General features: G+C 35.0%; 2 protein-coding genes across 2 annotated transcripts; one reads left to right on the forward strand and one right to left on the reverse strand.

The window, feature by feature from the left end:
• Nucleotides 1–272: 272 nt before the first annotated feature.
• LOC132750229 (ATP-dependent DNA helicase RecQ-like) lies at nucleotides 273–7,686 on the reverse strand. The gene is made up of 2 exons (XM_060740172.1): nucleotides 7,619–7,686; nucleotides 273–861 (listed from the first exon to the last, which is right to left on the reverse strand). Exons 1-2 carry the CDS (start codon nucleotides 7,684–7,686, stop codon nucleotides 273–275), a joined length of 657 nt encoding a protein of 218 aa, XP_060596155.1.
• Nucleotides 7,687–7,750: 64 nt separating this feature from the next.
• On the forward strand, nucleotides 7,751–14,543 carry LOC132750230 (uncharacterized). The gene is made up of 2 exons (XM_060740174.1): nucleotides 7,751–7,965; nucleotides 13,718–14,543. The coding sequence occupies exons 1-2, from the start codon at nucleotides 7,751–7,753 to the stop codon at nucleotides 14,541–14,543; spliced, it is 1,041 nt and encodes a 346-aa protein (XP_060596157.1).
• The last annotated feature ends 6,362 nt before the right edge of the window (nucleotides 14,544–20,905 follow it).

Genomic DNA, 20,905 nt, shown 5'->3' on the forward strand with positions numbered 1-20,905 from the left:
TACATTTGATTATTCACTAGCTAGACATAATGTCACCACTTTCACAATCGGAGTCAGAATTAGACGATTCTGACTCTGGTAAGTCACCACACATCTCAAAAAAAGGATGAGTATAAGATGAACAATCTTCTCGTTCACATGTACACTTCTTATCACAACATAAATGTGCTAATATACTGTCATTAACTGTAGTGTTATATGCTTTTAAAATCACTTTGCGACGACAGGTTTCTTTGTTGATAATATATTCACTCATGTCATTGTCTATACCTCTACACTGCTGTCCATTGAACAATAAAACTGTCCATATTTTTGGGCACTCCAAAGATTATCACCTGGCCAATGTCCTTGAAGTTCACACCCATCCCAGCAGCACTAGTTGCAACTAAAAGTCTAATTTTGCCATCTTTATTACCCAGATCTTGCTTAATGTCTTCCTTAACATTTTTAACTGTCATTGAGTGATACATCTGTACAAACTGAATGTCACTTTCCAATTCTAAGTGTAACATGGTATAAATTTCACTACATGATTTAATAGAAGTACAAAATACAAGGTATCTGTCACATTTTTCTTCTTTTTTTTCTAGTAATTCAATGATCATAAATGCAAATATCTTTGTAACATCTTGGCTAGATTTGAATTTGTGCAAAAATAATTTAATATTGGTTCTATCTGGGCTTTTAAATTTTTCAAAACAATTTTTCATGCAGAAAATCTTTTGCATCTTCAAACGTGAAGCTTTACTTGCTGTTGCTGTGATAAGCAACAATGGACACTGTACTAATGATCGCACTTCCCCAAGTTTTCCAAACCATTCTCTAAAAGGTGTAGACTGCTGATCACCATCAACTTCTCCCCTGGAAAATGATGAAATTAAATATTTTTGAAATGAAACTTTACAATGACTAAGCATATTAGCTTTACTTGTTAAAATTTGAGAAATTCTATTTCCATTCTGACTTACATTTCTTCTTATATTTATTATATTTGGGTGTATTTGGGTATATATGGTTATTTCGTGCTGTCCATCCAAAATTGTTTAGTAATGTTTACAGTATTGACCTACATCTTGTTGAATCATTGAAATGTAACTAAATGTTTTGAAGGCAGAAATACTCTACTGCAAATGAGAGTCAGTCACTCAAAACAGTGTTGTGGGGGTTGCGTTCATTGAACGTCGCCTTTCCTTGTTGATCTTGTTTATCAGATTTTTTGATAGTTCAAAAGTTAAAAATATAGACCATTTTCCTCCCAACTATGTAACCAGGATAAAATTATACATGTAAAAGTATTTCACTACAGTTACTAGAAGGACACTGCCGTGGGTTTGGATTCTTTGTTTGTATTCAATAATTTACAAAATCAAAACAAATAATGAAAAAGGTATGGGCCTCATCTACAACTATTAAGCGAATCCTGAAATTTTGTAACAGCATGTCCCTCCACTTTGCAACACCAAGGAGACTTTCTGGTGAAGTAAACAAAAAGTCGTGTATTCCTTCTAAAATTTCATCATCTTCTTTCTTGTTCCTGCCTATGTATGTTGCACAAAATCCTAATGAATTTAGAAAATAGATAAATACAGAATCCCTAAAGAAAGCCCAACACGACAAAATTGAAAATGTTGCAGGCTCGGTTTGATTGAGCCTGTTCATGGACGGTACTGGAAAGTGCAAGTTACCGTCCACGCCCCCTAGCACCGGCTTAAGCAGAATTCGACATGAAATAGTAAAATTTTGAATTTAGAAACATCCGCAGATGTGTTCATACGGCGGTTATCATGGAACCTTCAATGTGACACTTCCGTGCCATTCCATGTAAAGCGGCGTATGGTCCCCAAGTAATAAAAGGCGTGTGCCCTAAACGAGAAAACAATGGGCGGAACTAAATAAAAATGAATTTTGAAAGGGGATCAGAGGTTATGAAGCCTGCGTATCACAGATAAGACGTCAAAAGACAAATTTCAAAAGCAGGCAACATATCCTAAGGGTGATTCAACATTATTCAAGTAGGAATATTGGAACCACCCAACTAGAAAATGCCGAAAAGTTGAAACTAAAAATACCACAAGCACAACAATAATGTCGTGCTGAACGATCTTCAAGGATCGAAAATATAACATCATTGATTAAATGTACGGGGAGACTTTTTACAGCCGCCAGTCACACTGTTCTTTCATAATGGAAATAGAGGCGTAACATTCAGCACTTGGCAATGCTCTTTTTCTCGACATTCACAAATATACTGGAAAGCCTCGGGGGTTGCGTTCATTGAACGCCGCCTTTGTGGGCATAATATTCTTTTCTTTTAATTCCTAATCAGTTACAAATTATTTATCATTTAATGATTAACCCGTCCGTGCTCTGTCTTTGCCCTGTCCTGTTTTTGTTTGGGGTCCGTCTGGGCTCCTTGCCACTGGTTCTTGTTGCTGGGTCATATGGGGGTTGCGTTCATTGAACGCCGCCCTTGTTGATCTTGTTTATCATATTTTTTTCCTTGTTGATCTTGTTTATCATATTTTTTGCCACCACCAGTTCTAACAGAAAGGAAAACATCACGCTGTAAAAGTAAATTATCTATACTTTCTTGCTGGAAATCGTTTAATTTTTCGATGTTGAACTTTTCACAAACTGATTTAAACGTGTCGTCTATGGTCGTCGCTATATTGTCTGTAATACCGAACGTCGTATAGAACGCGCGTTTTGATTGGTTTTAGTCGCCTCATGAAATCGTGAGGCAGCCAATGAAATAGCTGCCTTTGACACACCTCTAATCGACTGAATATCGGCAAAAAATCCCACGGCTGATGAATGATAATGGTTCGGCCATGGGTATCCGACGATGTCGGAAGAACAGTGCTGTTTCCTTAGTGGAGTGGTCAGCGACAGCGTAGTTAGTGACTAACCAAAAAAATAGAAAAAAAACAGAATCCCTTAAGAAAGTCCAACACAACTAAATTGAAAATGTTGCAGGCTCGGTTTCATTGAGCCTGTTCATGGACGGTACTAGAAAGTGCAAGTTACCGTATACGCCCCCTAGCACCGGCTTAAGCAGAACTCATGTTTTGGATAACGTTGGATTTGAGGATGAAGAGAAGGACGAAGATTTGCCTGGCTTACCTTTTGAAGAGATGGAAGATTTGCAAGTTTTGGAAGCTTTTGATTCTCACTTCAATGCAGACCGACTCAGCAAATTGTTGATGGGTCATCCAAGGGGGGCGATAGCCGACCTGATAGAACTGCAAACCACGGAACATAGTAAATGTCGTCGGGGGAAGTATTGGTTTATGGCGACCCAGAGACTTATCCGTTAAGCTCCCCAGCCTGAAAGGTTTCGGTGCGGCAATAGGTGTGTCTCCAGTGTTTTTTTTTGTCGAAATATTCGGCGATATTCGGCCCCTTTCCCCACCTCTCGGAATATATATTTTTCCCCATGAAATTGCGTAAATTCCCTACCGTCAAAAAAATATACCCAAACAAGAAACAGAGAGGAAGACACACAAACCATAAGTAAAATATGCCAATTTATTTTGATTCACATAGCAAATTCATGAACTCAATCATTATTATCAGGGATGTTTACTTTACGCTTGCTTTGCGACATAGGTCGTTCGTTTTACCGCGGCTGTAAGACAATACGGTAACGCGAGAATCGGTTATTGAGTTTATTATTTACCGTTGGCTTTAATGAAATAATACATGCAAATATTTATAATTAAACAATCGCCTACTTGGCAAGTATAAAATAAACATAAAATGAAAGAAAATTACGCTATGAAAAAGAGATTACAGTAACCAGGGCTGGGAATCAAAACTGCGTCGTATCCTACAAAATGTAAACAAACGCCGCCATCTTGGAACGAAAAACGTATGTTTTTGTTTATAACTCTTTTTGTTGGAAATGACTGAAAACCAGATATATGTATTAACACGCTACACTATTTTCCGCTTCGTTCGGTACATGTTGCTTGCACAGCTATTTTGTAAAACAAAAGTTATAGCGAACTTGCAACTCGAAGCGGGGCAGAATTTTTATGAAAATGTGTGGATACGACGCAGTTCATATTGCTTTATCTAACGTTTTTTCCTTCAAATCAATTATATATTTGTTTCAGAGTTCACCATAAACTTCGAAATATAATGTTGCATCATTTACTAAAATTTCATTAAAAAGAGATGTTTATTTTCAAAGAAAATAATGAATTTTACGAAATGATACAACAGTTGAAAATAGAATATGATACCACGCAGTTGTATTTTTGGCAGTCTTTTCAACATGGATAATTTTGGCAATATATTTCTATTTTATGGAATAATAACTTGCGCTAGATAAAAAAACCCAGATCATTTGAGGTGTATAGCAATGTTCTGTTACTTTTGATTATTTAGAATACATTGTGTCATGTCCAATATAACATTTAATTTGAAAGTTTACATTGGGGGAAGCTTACTTTTCAGTTAAACATGAACATGTCACCTAATTGATCATAATATCTGAAACTATTTCTTATATTTCCTGTATGTTCAATATTATCCCTAATTATTTTCGCAAAAAATGTAGAAATCTATTAACTTGAATTCATTTTGGCTAGCTATGCTCTAAGTTAACTGTGGTTTTGCGTGTTCTGGGTAATGACTGCTTTTGTGTGGTTTGTTTTCAAACTTTCACTCTACACATTAGCTTTAATAGGAGCGAGGACCTCAGGTGCGCCTTTGTGCATTATTTCAGGCAAAATTTTGCACCTGCAGAGAACCATCGACATTTCGAAACTAGCTTGATAGGTTGTCCACACGAAAGAATAAACAGTCCCTGGTGTTTTCGAATTCATAGCAGTTCAGTTCAAGTAATTCGAATTCAGTTAACATAAACAGCTCGGCCTCGGTCGGAAACACCTGTCGGAATTGTTTTGTTTTTTTTTCAACAAAATTTGTTAACGTCACCTGTACAAATAAGCAGCTTTTCGTTAACTTCTGGCGTGATGTTTTAAGATTATAAATATTTGAATTAATTATATAGAGAATAACATTTAAATTTCTTATTTCGGTATGACAAGCAGAGAAATTTTCAATGTAAACAGTGGGTAATCCTCTGTGAAGTCATTTTCTGAAAACTTTTGTTTAAGTTTTTAGGCAATTCATTATCAAATAAAAATCACACTTTTGTATGAAGGTATGTTAAGATACCATGTCTCTAGTCTGTTGAAAATTCGATGCGATAATCTGACCTAAATTTCTGTTCAATATTGTGAAAACTTCTTCAATACTGTTGAAAGATCATGTCTGCCTATATCTGTATCAAATTTATCGGTGCACAGCGTAAAATACCTTTGCAAAACGGACAACTTCTTTACAAAATAATTTGTAGTTGTATCATATGTAACTCGATTTTGAAAATTTAATGTTATTTAATGGAGAAGAATGATACTGAAGTGCAAATATAGAAAACATTTTTCCGTAGACATTTCCTCATCGACGATAAAGAAATGCAATACGACAAAAATCAGCGGTAAAGTTCCGCGGGGCTGACGTAAAATGACTAAACGGAACGCATAACCTACTTGCAAAAATATATTGTAGCTTAGCCAATTATAATATAATTTAAAAAATTTAATGTTCAGTTTCAAATAATCAAGCTCATCTGTTCTCACCGAAAATTAAGAAAATGAATACAATAAAATCGACACGTAAATGACATAAGTTATTACGGAATTGACGGAAATTATTGCTAATTACAAGTAACAAAGGAGCTATCTTCCGATAGCAAGAGACCTTTTCAAAATTTGTCATTCTTTCTCTTTTTTAAAAAAAGGGTCATTACTGATAAATACAGGGTCCAGGAGAGGTTACACTGGGATATTGAATTTTGTATCAAAAACAGTAATCACTCCCATTTCGAACTCACGGGAACAATTTTAGAAGCATGCTAAGGCAACACTGGAACACGTAGTCATATGGTGTGCGATCACGTGTTTCAATGTACATGTATATTGCATTTGATACAGCTTTTCGGAATCTGTAGATGCTTATGATAGGTACTAAAATGCGACCGAAAAATGCAACCTTAATAGAATTGTATAACATGTCCATTTTTATGGAACCAATGAGCGACCTCTGGTTTTGACTTGAGTAGTAAACAAGAAATATTGTTTACCTAGTACATAATTTAAATAGTTTTACCAATATGCAGCCTGCAATGATAATACAACTGCGTCGTATCATATTTTATTTTCAACTGCGTCGTATCATTTCGTAAAAATAATTATTTTCTTGGAAAATAAACATCTCCTTTTAATGAAAGTTAAGAAAATGATGCAAAATTATATTTCGAAGTTTATGGTGAACTCTGAAATAAATATATAATTGATTTGAGGGAAAAACGATAGATAAAGCAATATTAACTGCGTCGTATCCACACATTTTCATAAACATTCTGCCCCGCTTCGAGTTGCAAGTTCGCTATAACTTTTGTTTTACAAAATAGTTGTGCAAGCAACATATACCGAACGAAGCGGAAAATAGTGTAGCGTGTTAATACATATATCTGGTTTTCAGTCATTTCCAACAAAAAGAGTTATAAACAAAAACATACGTTTTTCGTTCCAAGATGGCGGCGTTTGTTTACATTTTGTAGGATACGACGCAGTTTTGATTTCCAGCCCTGGTAACAAGATGAAAATCCTCAAGTTACCGAACTGCCGATATGTCGAATTGTCGCTGTATCTTTACGGCTTTTACGACTATTGCATTTACTGCAAAAATGTCACACAGTAGTCGTTGTTATCGAAAGATAATAAATAAACAATGCTCAGCAAAGAACAAACGTATCGATGTTCTTTTTAAGCAGCAGGCACTTTCTGTGCTAGGTTCAAAGGAAAAATATCAAAAACCAGACCAATGCAAGTCAGCCGAGGTACGCTCGATATTTTTTTCTCAGCGTATTTTATTTAGTAATAATTAATGATATAAATATTTCCAATCAATTCACTAAATAACTTGTCTGCCATCGCAAATAAATGATAAATTATGATTATAGAAACTACGATTATGTATGCAAAATTTCATAACAAATAAATCTGTGTGAATAATGGCTAATGGTGCAGCTTGCGTTGAAAGGCTATTCAGTTTAAAGAACCTACTGTGCACTCCTCACAAAAAAAGACTGGGACAAAACAGTCTTGACAACCTGATTAAATTATGCAACTATGATGGGCACTTTAACATTGATGACCTGAATGCTGTCATCAATGAGTTTGATAATGACAGTAGGGAAATGAAATTGCACTGAATCAAACTGAACTGAAGTCACTCATTTAATAAAGTTGTTAACTACTTTCAATTAGTTGTTTTATTTATTTTATAGGATTGTTAAAAAATCATGTATTTTTAGTCTTTTTATTGAATATTAATAACACTGAAAATTCCCCTTTTTGGCATTTACGCGCTATTTTTCCCCACCCAATGGGCACTGACATCCTTCCCCCAAAACTGAAAAAAAAACACTGGTCTCCGAAAAGATGCCAGCATCTGACACCAGCCAAGTTGCAGGTGGTCCTTGACTATCTGAAATCTTGGGACGTTGTTGCGATAGGAGAGACTTGACTGGACAGGACACAACCTTAGAAGTTGTGGAAGTTGCAGGAGGAGACCATGGTGAAACTCCAGTAAGCCAGTCCGTCCAGTCATCTTGCATATGAGAGAAGGAGCAGATCAGCATGCAGGGGAGGTAAGTGCTTAGTGCTTAAAGTTGATGGTTGATGAAGGCGAATGTAGCCCGACTCAGAAAATACATCTACATTCTTTTGGCGGTACAGTGGAGCAGGTTGTAGGATGGTTGGATGCTTTCCCCAACTGTTATTTTGGATACAATGATAGGATATCTCCTTTTGACAAGTACCAGATCGCAGCACTACAACAGGTGCCAGCAAACCGTTTACTCCTTGAAACGGATGCGTCATGTTTCAAGCAAGCAGCAGCCCGAGCCAGTTCCCCTGCATATCACTTTGTTTGCAGATTTTTTTTACCTTGTTGACCTTTATTCTTGGTTTTTATGCCCCCGAAATCGCACCAAAGGATTGATGCATCTAAGAATTTTAGAATACCTTGGCATTAATGTCTACCACATAGAGACGATGTGTCGCCTCCAATAATCACGTCCCTACCTAAAGGTCAAGGTCGAACTAACATTATGATGTTTCTTTTTATCAACATAAGAGTTTATAAGTACACACATTTGTGTCCGGATTGTAACTTATGAACACATCTGCGGATGTTTCTAAATTCAAAATTTTACCATTTCATGTTTAAATGTTGAATTCTGCTTAAGCCGGTGCTAGGGGGCGTGGACGGTAGTTTGCACTTTACAGTGCCGTCCATGAACAGGCTCAATCAAACCGAGTCTGCAACATTTTCAATTATGTAGTGTTGGACTTTCTTTAGGGATTCTTATTTTCTCTACTTTGTCATGCATCGAAGGATTGTAGAATAACTTGGCCTACATGTCTACCATAACAAGACAATGTGTCGCGTTTAATAATCACGTACCTACCTCAAAGGTCAAGGTCACACTGCCATTTTGAAGTTCACTTTATCACAATTAGAGTGTAAAGGTACATACATTCGTGTCTGGACTATAACTTTGTCATTCATCGAAGGATTTTAAAATAAATAGGCATAAATGTCTGCCACATCAAGACATGTCGCGACAAAAACCGATGTGCCTACCTTCAAGGTCAAGGTCACACTTATAGTTTGAAGGTACTCATTCTCTCGAGAAGAGTTTGAAGTTACAAATTCATGTCCGGACTGTAATTTTGTCATGCATGGAACTTGGCACACATGTATACCACATCAATCGTTGAGGCTAAGGCTCATGTCCGTACGTGTGTCACCACATACACAATCATGTCTAGACTGTAACTTTGTCATGCATTGAGGGATTTTGAAATAAATTGGCACAAATGTCTATCTCTTAACAACATTCTGTCGCGTCCAGGAACAACGTCCCTTTTTCAAAGGTAAAGGTCACACTTATATTTTGAAGGTTCACGCTATCACAACAATAGATTATAGGTACAATAATACAAAGAACAATATTCAGCAATTCTCTTTTCTTTTCATAATACCTGCATGCTTAAGAATACTTTTCGGGGGCATTCGTCACTTGGGTGACAGCTCTTGTTTTGTAAATAAAATGTCGTCCAAAGATATATTACACTGCAGACTCATATATTTATATCGAACTAGATGATTAATTTATGCCTGACCGACAACTCTTTTGCACCTTTCGGTTGAAATTTTGCAACGTTTTATTGGGTTATTATTGGCGACGCCGGTGAACGGCGTCGTCTCTTATGGAATGCTTTTTATTTTGGCCTATAGAAGGAGCTGTTATTATTAGCAGTTAATTTCATGTTGTGTTAATTAGATTTATTTTGATTCGTAAAAATCAAGTAAACAAATATGTTGTTATATTTGCATTTAATAACTTTATATAAAAAGCATGTGCATTGTGATATTATTTTCACGAAATTGCAGGCTCAGTTTAACAGCTTGTCCTTTAGTTTTATTGACAATACTAAAACCCGGATTTCGAATATCGTTGTGGTCTTCATTGATGCCGTATCCATTCGTTCATTCATTTATATATTTTCAAAATTTTCCTACAAGAAGAAAGTTCACCTGCAAATTAGTATAGGGATTGGTAATGGACTGTTGTAAACGATTATCCTATTGATTTTATCCATATTACGTTTATCTGTTGCACAGAATGGTTGTTTTTACATTGTGTACCAGTATCCGGATGCTGAAAGCTATCCGATTTTCTGCAATTACTGCTGTCACATTGCCATCTATATTTTATGAATACTTTACCATGAATTTGCATGGCTTAATAAAACTGAGCCTGCAACATATCTTAATTTTGATGTTTAGGGTGTTCTTTTGGGTTTCAGGTTTTCTCTATTTTAAGGGGAAGTAAGTCATGTTTACTAAATTATTTGTTCTTTTCTGTCTATCTTAGGTATTACTTACTATTTTTATCTTATAAAATTTACCAGTTGTAAGGTCATCAAAAGCAAGGAGGCCCTGATGAGTGAATATATATTTTTTACTGGCTTTATATACCTTAAACCAGATTTTTCTAGTTTGTTCAGTTAGTACATATACCAATAGGTATTCTGCTAGAGGAATCTTCTAATCAATATGTGAAATTATTATTTTTTATGTGTTTGTATATAAATTGTTAATAAAATAACCTTTGGTAAAAATGAAAGGTACAATATTTAAGCTATACATATAGGTGCTCATTTTAAACACTTGATATATATATATGCAGACTATTTGAGATTTTTTTTTACTTTTATACTATACAATATCATGTACATTATAGTTTTCTTTCTACAAGATTATGAATTCCATCCAAACACCAATATTAATAGGATGTTATATTTATTTTTAATGGAACCTGAGAATGAATTATTAATGTAATGTGCATACAAGTGTATCATAGTATATGGATATAATGTGTATTTCTATATTTAAAGACTTACAGTTATGATGGATGAGACTTGCAATTAAATTTAATTTTATAAATGATAATACATGTATTAATCAGTCTACAGGTTAAAGATGTTAATACCCAATGTTAGCTGGCTAATAATAGTATCTATAACGGAGTTTATATATTATAGTTTTCTTTCTACTCGATTTTCAATTCCATCCATTAGTACCAATGTTAATGATAATGTTAGGATTTCATATTTATTTAATAGAAACTGGGAATTATTAATGTTATGTGCATACATGTATATTTTAGTATATTGATATGATGAGACTTATAATATTTCTGAATTTAATAAGTGACAGTAATGTCATTATTATTAAAGGGATGAGACTTTCATTTAAAGTTATAAATGATAATACATATATTGATTGAAAATGTCCTGAAACTTGGATCAAGCAATATAATTGATAAAGTCTCAAAAAAATCATAATTATTCTGAATAGTTATTCTAATTTTTTTCTAACATGTGCATAGTTTGAAAAGGACAGCTTTTGCCTTATCTATTTGTAATGGAGGGACACCCGTCTCAATCTCCAGTCTCCTGAGTCAACCCGACAACAGACTTTTCATAGAGTAGATTGTTACTTGCCCTTGAATAAATTTGTACACTAAATTTTATAGCGGGTGATTTGTGCCACATGAAAACCAACAAAGTACAAAAAGTAACCGGGCGCCAGATGAAAACATGAAAATACAATCGACCACAAAGTGGTTCGTTTGTTGCATTTTCATGTTTTCGCCCAGTGCCCTTGATACAAAATACAAATCAGCCTTCATAAAATTCTTATCATAGAAAAAAGGTTAGTTTTTTTATCTGTACAAAAATAGATATTGTACATGTATTAGCACAGTTATGTTCACTTTCAAATTGACCTGTTATAAATAATGGCACAACCAATAACTGTCTAAGCCCGTTTTAGTAAAATTAATTATACAATGATATATAAATTGTTATTTTAATTAAGACTATGAGTATGTAAGGGTTTTTTTTTCTTATTTATTAATTAAGAATTAATTATCTGTTAATTTAAAAATCTAAATATCTGTCACGGTTTAGAACTGTTCACTATTTAGGGTAGAAAATGTGTAAGCGGCCAGATAGCTCAATTGCTACAGCCGCGGTACATTATTCTGTGGGTCATAGGTTTGAGTTATGATCAAGCTGAAAGTTTTTCTCATCCTGTGACTGCATATAACCATGAGGTTAATTCACTATGCTCTGTAAACATCAGAAATTCAAGGACATTAATCAATATAGTGGGGAAGTATGTTGTGGTTTAGAACTGTTTCATTATTAAAGAGAAAATGTGTAGCCGGCTCGAACGCTAAGTTGGTCTTCTGAAAGTCATGTGCTCGTGTCATTGTCAGGAAGTTTCAGTCAGGGTTTAGATGTGGTTTTTCAACTGACACATGTTTGATTCATTTAATAGAGTGCATTTTATTTGAAATGGACAAAGACAGTATTGCATGCTACTTTTAGATCTATAAAAAGCATTTGATACAGTTGATCACACTATACTTCACATGAAGAAGTTCTTTTTCTTCTTCTTCATGGAACTTCAAGCATCTGCCATATGTAATGACATTCTTACAGAGTTCAAGTCTTATCTCTGATAGCAGCTGGTTGATGTGGCTGGTACTCCTTCAACTACTGCTCTGAGTATCCATGGTGTCCCCCTGATGTTTATTTTAGGTCCTCTTTTATGTCTTATATATGTCTAATATATGTCAATGACATGTCTGCAACCCTAAGCAATAAGCTTTTATTATATGCACAGGTACAAGTATCAGACCTGGGAAGAAAAAATGTGACCAGATTTTCTTCCCAGGTCCGATACTCGTGCATGTGATTATATGATTATGACTCAGGTATCCTTGTATCTGGTAAAATAAATCTTAAGATTGGTTAATTGACTATAAATTGTCTTTGCATCTTGGCAAGGCAGAGTCTATTCTTTTTGGTTTAAGTTTCAACTTAAACTGGGCCTAGCCTCCAGGTCACATGAAATGGTACTGCTATAAAGTACACATCTTTTGTTAAGTATTTAGGTGCAAACCTGGGTCAAATTCTTTTGGCGTCGCCCTTTGATGCTTTGCATCAATGCTTTTCTTGTTAACAATTGAACACTCCCGTTAACTGATTGCAAGTAAAACACTTGATTCCGGGTAAAGCAGTTGCACGGTAGGAAAGTCTTATAATCAATTGCTGCACAATGTATCATAGAAAGTAATCTGTAAAATCTTTTAACAAGAGGTCCATGATGGCCCTGAATCGCTCACCAGAAGCAACTGTTTTTCAGTAATTAAAGAAACATTTTTAAAAAAAATAAACTTGTAGAAATACAAGTCCAGGTCAACTTCAACTTGCCTCTCTAGTTATAAGGTTTCCAAACACTGATATTTTTTTCTTGACAGTAAAAATGATAGGAACCAAGTTTGGTGATCATCCATCCATTAATTTGTGATAAACTTTGCCTATGATTTTTTTCAAAATTGCGATCTTTCTTTTTTTTAATTAACTAAAGAATAATAATCTTATAATCTCATTATTTAGATATACATGTATACTGTTTGTCAGGATGACACCACCGGTCAATATTTATTTAAGATAACATAGGTATACTATTACTAGTCAACTTTACCAGAAAGTTAACATTTCAGGTTAATTATCTTTCTCTTTAACAGAAATGGGAATAATTGTATCTTTAACTACATAGAGGAAAAAGGCAAAATGTTGTTTTGATGAAATGTATTCAGTGAACATGCAAACAACTTTACATACACTGTATGAAACAGTGCAAAATTACTTTCAACAAGTGATAACCAAGTTTGCAAAATGTGTAATTGAAACTAATACTAAAATAGCACAAAGAATAAAGAGCCACCACCAGGTTGGGGCAACGCTCGACTTTTTACTTTTTCTTAAAGCAAACAAAGAAATGTTTGAACAAATTAAAAAGGTTTCCTTTTTATAAATTTAATCGGTCTGTCTTGTCACATTACTTTTGTCAATATATTATGAATATCTAATACATATATATATGCATTTATATTTTTATATATCAATGCGTATGGTGGTGGTGATGACCATGGTGGTGGTGGTCCCAATTATGGTGGCGTTCCGCATGTTGGCGGTGGTCCTCATGGCTGTAGAGGTCCACATGGTGGTGGTGGTCCACATGTTGGTGGCGGTCCACATGTTGGTGGTGGTCCCCATGGTGGTGGTGGTCCGCATGGTGGTGGTCCGCATGTTGGCGGTGGTCTTCATGGTGGTGGAGGTCTATATGGTGTTGGTGGTCCACATGGTGGTGGCGGTCCACATGGTGGTGGCGGTCCACAAGGTGGTGGTGGTCCGCATGATGGTGGTCCACATGTTGGTGGTGGTCCGCATGTTGGCGGTGGTCCGCATGACAGTGGTGATCCACATGGTGGTGGTGGTCCGCATGGTAGTAGTGGTCGGCATGGTGGTGGTCAGCATGGAGGTGGTGGCCCGCATGTTGGTGGTGATCTGCATGGTGGTGGTGGACAACATGATAGTGGTCTGCATTGTGGAAGTGGTCCGCATGGCGGTAGTGGTCCGCATGGTGGTGGTGGTCTGCATGGTGAAGGTGGTCATCATGGTGGTAATGGTCCGCATGGTGGAGGTGGTAAGCATGGAGTTGGTGGTCTGCATGTTGTTGGTGATCTGCATGGTGGTGGTGGTCAACATGTTAGTGGTCTGCATTGTAGTAGTGGTCAGCATGGTGGTGGTGGTACGCATGTTAGTGGTCTGCATGGTGATAGTTGTCCGCTTTGTGGTGGTGGTCTGCATGTTAGTGGTCCGCATGGTGGTGGTCTGCATGTTGGTGGTGGTCCCCATGGTGGTAATCTGCATGGTGGTGGTGGTCCGCATGGTGGTGGTCCACATAGTGTGGTGGTCTGCATGGTGGTGGTGGTCCGCATAGTGGTGGTGGTAACATTGTGTCCCTATATTTATTGAAATGTGCTTTCTCAAAGTTAGTAAGGTAGGAGAAACAAATGAAACATTACTTTAGGCCTTGGGGAAAATTCTCTAGATTGACCTACAAATGAACCTTAGAATGATGCAATTCCCACATACAAAGCTCATTGACCTCAGATCTCTGTAAAGCAAACAGGTCATAACATTAAGACACAAGTAAAAAAGTTAGTGAATGGCCAATTGCCCTTCAGAATGCTGATGGGGTTCTAACCGGTAGGGGACTTATGGGGACTTAGTATTGCTTGCAATACTATGATAATTGCTTGTTTTTCAAACTTTTTGTCCGGAGCTTATCTCAAACAGTGTTAGAGATATTAACATGAAACTTCATAAGTCTAAGATAAATCTCATTGAGGAGGAGTGCGGCACACACCTACCGTGCATTATTTTTCAGGTATTGCCCTTTGTTACTTTTCATACTTAATTTCGTCCAGAGCATAACTACAAAAGCCTTTGAGATATCAACATGAAAATGTGGATAGATCTCACTCAAGAGGTATGCAGTACACAAGAATGATAAATTATTCTGCTCTACTACATATGCATGGCTCTTGTAACAAGTTACATTACAATACTTAAAAACCTTCTTAACAAGTTAACCTGTCAATTAAACTCAATGCTATTTGGAGATACCTTAACATTATACTTATAACTTTTTTTTTTGATATTTTTTCTTTTTTTCGCCGTGACAATCACATTGCTGCATTTCCCAGCAATTTTTTACTTGTGTCTTAATGTTATGACCTGTTTGCTTTACAGAGATCTGAGGTCAATGAGAAGAAAAGAAAAAGACGTGTATAATCTCCAGACTGCCATCTACACATATTACAAGTTTCATGAAAATATTTCTATTACTTTTTGCGTTAACACTGGATCCAGTTTATGTGTAAAAATTGCCATATTTTCAGTCTATTTGTTGCCATAGCAACCAGAATTATCAACATAGGAAGAAAAGAAAAAGACGTGCATAATCTCCATACTGCCATCTATCCATATATCAAGTTTCATAAAAATATTTCCAGTACTTTTTGCGTTATCACTGGATCCAGTTTATGTGTAAAATTTGCCATATTTTCAGCCTATTTGTTGCCATAGCAACCAGAATTTTCAACATAAGAAGAAAAGAAAAAGACGTGCATAATCTCCATACTGCCATCTATCCATATATCAAGTTTCATAAAATATTTTCAGTACTTTTCAAGTTATCGCGGGATCCAGTTTTGTGGACGGACTGACGGACGGACAGACAGACGGACGGAAAGAGGGTTAACCTAAAGTCCCCTCCGGTAAACCGGTAGGGGACTAATAACAAAGGGCAATAACTCAAAAATTATAAAGGGTATCATTCTTGCGCACAACATTCCTCCTCAATAAGATCAATCCACCAATGAAGTTTCATGTTGACATCTCAAAGACCTTTTGAGTTATGCTCTACTCAGGTGAAAAATTAAGTATGAAAAAGTACAAAGGGCAATTACTCAAAAACTATGAAGGATAGAGTCATCACTCTTTTGCACTGCACACCTCCTGAGTGAGATCTATCTACCTATGAAGTTTCATGTTGATATTTCAATGGCTTTTGTAGTTATGAAGTTGTAACCTCTAACAATTTTTGAAATAAGCTCCGGACAAAAAGTATGAAAAATAACAGAGGGCTATAACTCAAAAATTATAATGGTTAAGTTATCATAACAGAGGGCTATAACTAAAAAATTATAATGGGTAAAGTTATCATTTTTGTGCACAACATTCCTCCTTAATAAGACCACCTATGAAGTTTTATGTTGACATTTCACAAGCTTTTTTAGAAATCTGCTCCACTCAGGTGAAAAATTTAGAATGAAAATAACAAAGGGCAATAACTCAAAAAATATGAAGGGTAGAGTTATCACCTCCTGAGTAAGATCTATCCACCTATGATGGTTCATGTTATATCTCAAAGGCCTTTGTAGTTATACTCTGGACAAAAATTAAGTATGAAAAATAACAAAGGGCAATAACTGAAAAACAATGCACGGTAGGTTATCATTCTTGGGTGCTGCAATCCTCCTCAATGAGATCTATCCACCTATGAAGTTTCAAGTTATTCCCTCTTACACTTTTGAGATAAGCTCCGGACAAAAAGTATGAAAAATAACAAATGTCAATAACTCAAAAATTATAAAAGGTAGAGTTAACATTCTTGTGCACAACATTCCTCCCTAATAAGATATATCCACCTATGAAGTTTCATATTGACATTTCAAAAGCTTTTTTAGAGATATGCTCCACTCAGGTGAAAAATTTAGTATGAAAAATAAAAAGGGCAATAACTCAAAAATTATGAAGGGTAGAGTTATCACCCTTATGCACTGAACACCTCCTGAGTGATATCTATCTATATATGAAGTTTCATGTTGATATCTCAAAGGCTTTTGTAGTTATACTCTGGACAAAAATTTAGTATGAAAAATAACAAAGGGCAATAACTGAAAAATATTGCACGCCCGGTTATCACTCTTGTGTGCAGCACTCCTCCTCAATGAGGTCTATCCACCTATGAAGTTTCAAGGTGTTACCTCTAACACTTTTTGAGATATGCTCGACTCAGGTGAAAAATTTAGTATGAAAAATAACAAAGGGCAATAACTCAAAAAATACATGTATGAAGGGTAGAGTTATCACCTCCTGAGTAAGATCTACCTCTAACACTTTTTGAGATATGCTCCGGACAAAAAGTATGAAACAAATATCAATAACTAAAAAAATATAATCAGTACAGTTATCATTCTTTCGCACAACATTCCTCCTCAATAAGATCAATCCACCGATGAAGTTCATATTGACATCTCAAAGTCTTTTTAGTTATGCTCCACTCAGGTGGAAAATAAAGTATGCAAAATTACAAAGGGCAATTACTCAAAAACTATGAAGGGGTAGAGTTATCACTTTTTTGCACTGCACACCTCCTGAGTGAGATCTATCTATCTTAAAGGCTTTTTGAGTTATGCTCTGGACAAAAATTGAGTTTGAAAAATAACAAAGGGCAATAACTGAAAAATTATGTAGGGTAGAATCATCATTGTTGTGCACTGCACTTCTCCTAAATATGATTTATCCACCTATGAAGTTTCAAGTTGATACCTCAAATACTTTTGAAGATATGGTCCGGACTAAAATGAGGACGGAAGGACAGACTGAAGGAAGGACAGGCGGACGGACGGAGACTAATTTTATATCCCCAACCGCCTTTTCGGCGGGGGATAATTAAACATTTTCCAGCTTATAGCTAAAGGAAACTCAGAATTTTGCTCACAATAATGAGACATGAATTCTGATTGAAGTTCAGAAGACTTTGTGTAAAAGACTGATTTACGGACCAAATTAAGTTGTTGTACAACCTGGTATGGTAAATGCTTACTGTGAAACGCATAGGGAAAACGAAGTCTCATTTTAGGGAAAAAATGTTTTATTGCGCAAGAAAATGAAATTATTCAAAAAAGACAACAAGAAAAGCATTGATGCAAAGCATCAAAGGGCGACGCCAAAAGAATTTGACCTAAATACTTAACAAAAGATGTGTACTTTATAGCTGTACCATTTCATGTGACCTGGAGGCTAGGCCCAGTTTAAGTTGAAACTTAAACCAAAAAGAATAGACACTGTCTTGCCAAGATACAAAGACAATTTATAGTCAATTAACCAATCTTAAGATTTATTTACCAGATACAAGGATACCTGAGTCATCATCATATAATCACATGCACGAGTATCGAACCTGGGAAGAAAATCTTATCATATTTTTTCTTCCCAGGGCTGATACTTGTACCTGTGCATATAATAAAGCTTAGTATTGCTTAGGGTTGCAGACATGTCATTGACATATTTTAGACATAAAAGAGGACCTAAAATGAACATCAGGGGGACACCATAGGTACTCAGAGCAGAAGTAGAAGGAGTACCAGCCACATCAACCAGCTGCTATCAGAGATAAAACTTGAACCATGTAAGAATGTCATTACATAGATGCTTGAAGTTCCATTAAGAAGAAGAAAAAGAACTTCTTTATGTGCAGTATAGTGTGATCAACTGTATCAAATGCTTTTGTAGATCTAACAGTATCATGCAATACTGCCTTTGTCCATTTCAAATTAAATGCACTTTATTAAATGAATAAAACATGTGCCAGTCGCAACCCACTTCTAAACCCTGACTGAAACTGCCTGACCATGACTCGAACACATGACTTTCAGAAGACCAACTGAGCTATCGGGCCGGCTACACATTTTCTCTTAAATAATGAAACAGTTCTAAACCACAACATATTTCTCCACTATATTGATTAATGTCCTTGAATTTCTGATGTTAACAGAGCATAGTGAATTAAACTCATGGTTATATGCAGTCACAGGATGATAAAAACTTTCAGCTTCACCATAACTCAAACCTGTGACCCACAGAATAATGTACTGAGCTATCTGGCCACTTACACATTTTCTCCCTAAAGAGTGAACAGTTCTAAACCATGACAGATATTTAGATTTTCAAATTAACAGATAAATAATTCTTAATTAATAAATAAAAAAAAAAACCCTAACATACTCATATAGTCTTAATTAAGATAACAATTTATATACCATTGTATAATTATTTTTACTAAAAAGGGCTTAGACAGTTATTGGTTGTGCCATTATTTATAACAGGTCAATTTAAAAGTGAACATAACTGTGCTAATTCATGTACAATATCTATTTTTTGTACTGATAAAAAACTAACCTTTTTTCTATGATAAGAAATTTTATAAAGACTGATTTGTATTTTGCATCATTGAGGGCACCGGGCGAAAACATGAAAACTATGCAACCAACAAACCACTTCGTGGTAGATTGTATTTTCATGTTTTCACCTGGCGCCTGGTTACTTTTTGAACTTTGTTGGTTTTCATGTGGCACATTAAATCACCCACTATGAAATTTAGTGTACAAATTTATTCAAGGGCAAGTAACAATCTACTCTATGAAAAGTATGTTGTCGGGTTGACTCAGGAGACCTGGAGATTGAGACCGGTGTCCCTCCATTACAAATAGATAAGGCAGAAGCTGTCCATTTCAAATTATGCACATGTTAGAAAAAAAATAGAATGTAACTATTCAGAATATGATTTGTTTTGAGACTTTATCAATTATATTGCTGGATCCAAGATTCAGGACATTTTCAATCAATGCATGTATTATCATTTATAACTTTAAATGAAAGTCTCATCCCTTTAATAATAATGACATAACTGTAACTCTTTAAATTCAGAAATATTATAAATCTCATCATATCAATATACAAGATATACATGTATGCACATAACATTAATAATTCCCAGTTTCTACTAAATAAATATGAAATCCTAATATAAACATTGGTACTAATGGATGGAATTCAAAATCTATAAAAACTATAATATATAAACTCTGTTATAGATACTATTATTAGCCAGCTAACACTGGGTATAAACATCTTTAACCTGTAGACTGATCATGTATTATCATTTATAAATTTAAATGCAAGTCTCATCCATCATAACTGTAAGTCTTTAAATACAGAAATACACATTATATCCATATACTATGATACACTTGTATGAACATTACATAAATAATTCTCAGGTTCCATTAAAAATAAATATAACATCCTATTAACATTGGTGTTTGGGTGGAATTCATAATCTTGTAGAAAGAAAACTATAATGTACATGATATTGTATAGTATAAAAGTAAAAAAAATCTCAATAAAAATTATATAATAAAGATTAAGTTGTGTGAGTTTCTAAACATTAAATGCATATCTCTTACAGTAACAAATACTGTCCCTCATTAGACTTTTACTATAAAACTAACTGTATATATATCAAGTGTTTAAAATGAGCACCCATATGTATAGCTTAAATATTCTACCTTTTCATTTTTACCAAAGGTTATTTTATGAGCAATTTAAATACAAACACATAGAAAATAATAATTTCACATATTGATTAGAATATTCCTCTAGCAGAATACCTATAGTATATGTGCTAACTGAACAAACTAGAAAAATCTGGTCTAAGGTATATAAAGCCAGTAAAAAAATATATATCAATATTCACTCATCATGGCCTCTATGCTTTTGATTAATACCTTACAACTGGTAAATTTATGAAACAAAAATAGTAAGTAATACCTAACTTCAACCTAAGATAGACAGAAAAGAACAGATAATTTAGTAAACATGAGTGACTTCCCTTTAAAATAGAGAAAACCTGAAATCCAAAAGAACACCCCAAACATCAAAATTAAGAAATGTTGCAGGCTCAGTTTTATTAAGCCATGCAAATT

Source organism: Ruditapes philippinarum, unplaced genomic scaffold (genome assembly GCF_026571515.1).
Source record: "Ruditapes philippinarum isolate M1 unplaced genomic scaffold, ASM2657151v2 ctg3411_1_1_1_1, whole genome shotgun sequence".
In the NCBI taxonomy this organism is placed as follows: Eukaryota; Metazoa; Mollusca; class Bivalvia; order Venerida; family Veneridae; genus Ruditapes; species Ruditapes philippinarum.

What these genes read in the sequence shown, in the direction of transcription:
- LOC132750230 (XM_060740174.1), top strand. Translation starts at nt 7,751, where the DNA reads ATGGTTGATGAAGGCGAATGTAGCCCGACTCAGAAAATACATCTACAT. An exon ending in ACGGATGCGTCATGTTTCAA is followed by an intron (nt 7,966 to 13,717) that starts GCAAGCAGCAGC and finishes TCATGGCTGTAG; the next exon opens with AGGTCCACATGGTGGTGGTG.
- LOC132750229 (XM_060740172.1), bottom strand. Translation starts at nt 7,686, where the DNA reads ATGACTGGACGGACTGGCTTACTGGAGTTTCACCATGGTCTCCTCCTG. An exon ending in CAACTTCCACAACTTCTAAG is followed by an intron (nt 862 to 7,618) that starts GTTGTGTCCTGT and finishes ATCATTTTCCAG; the next exon opens with GGGAGAAGTTGATGGTGATC.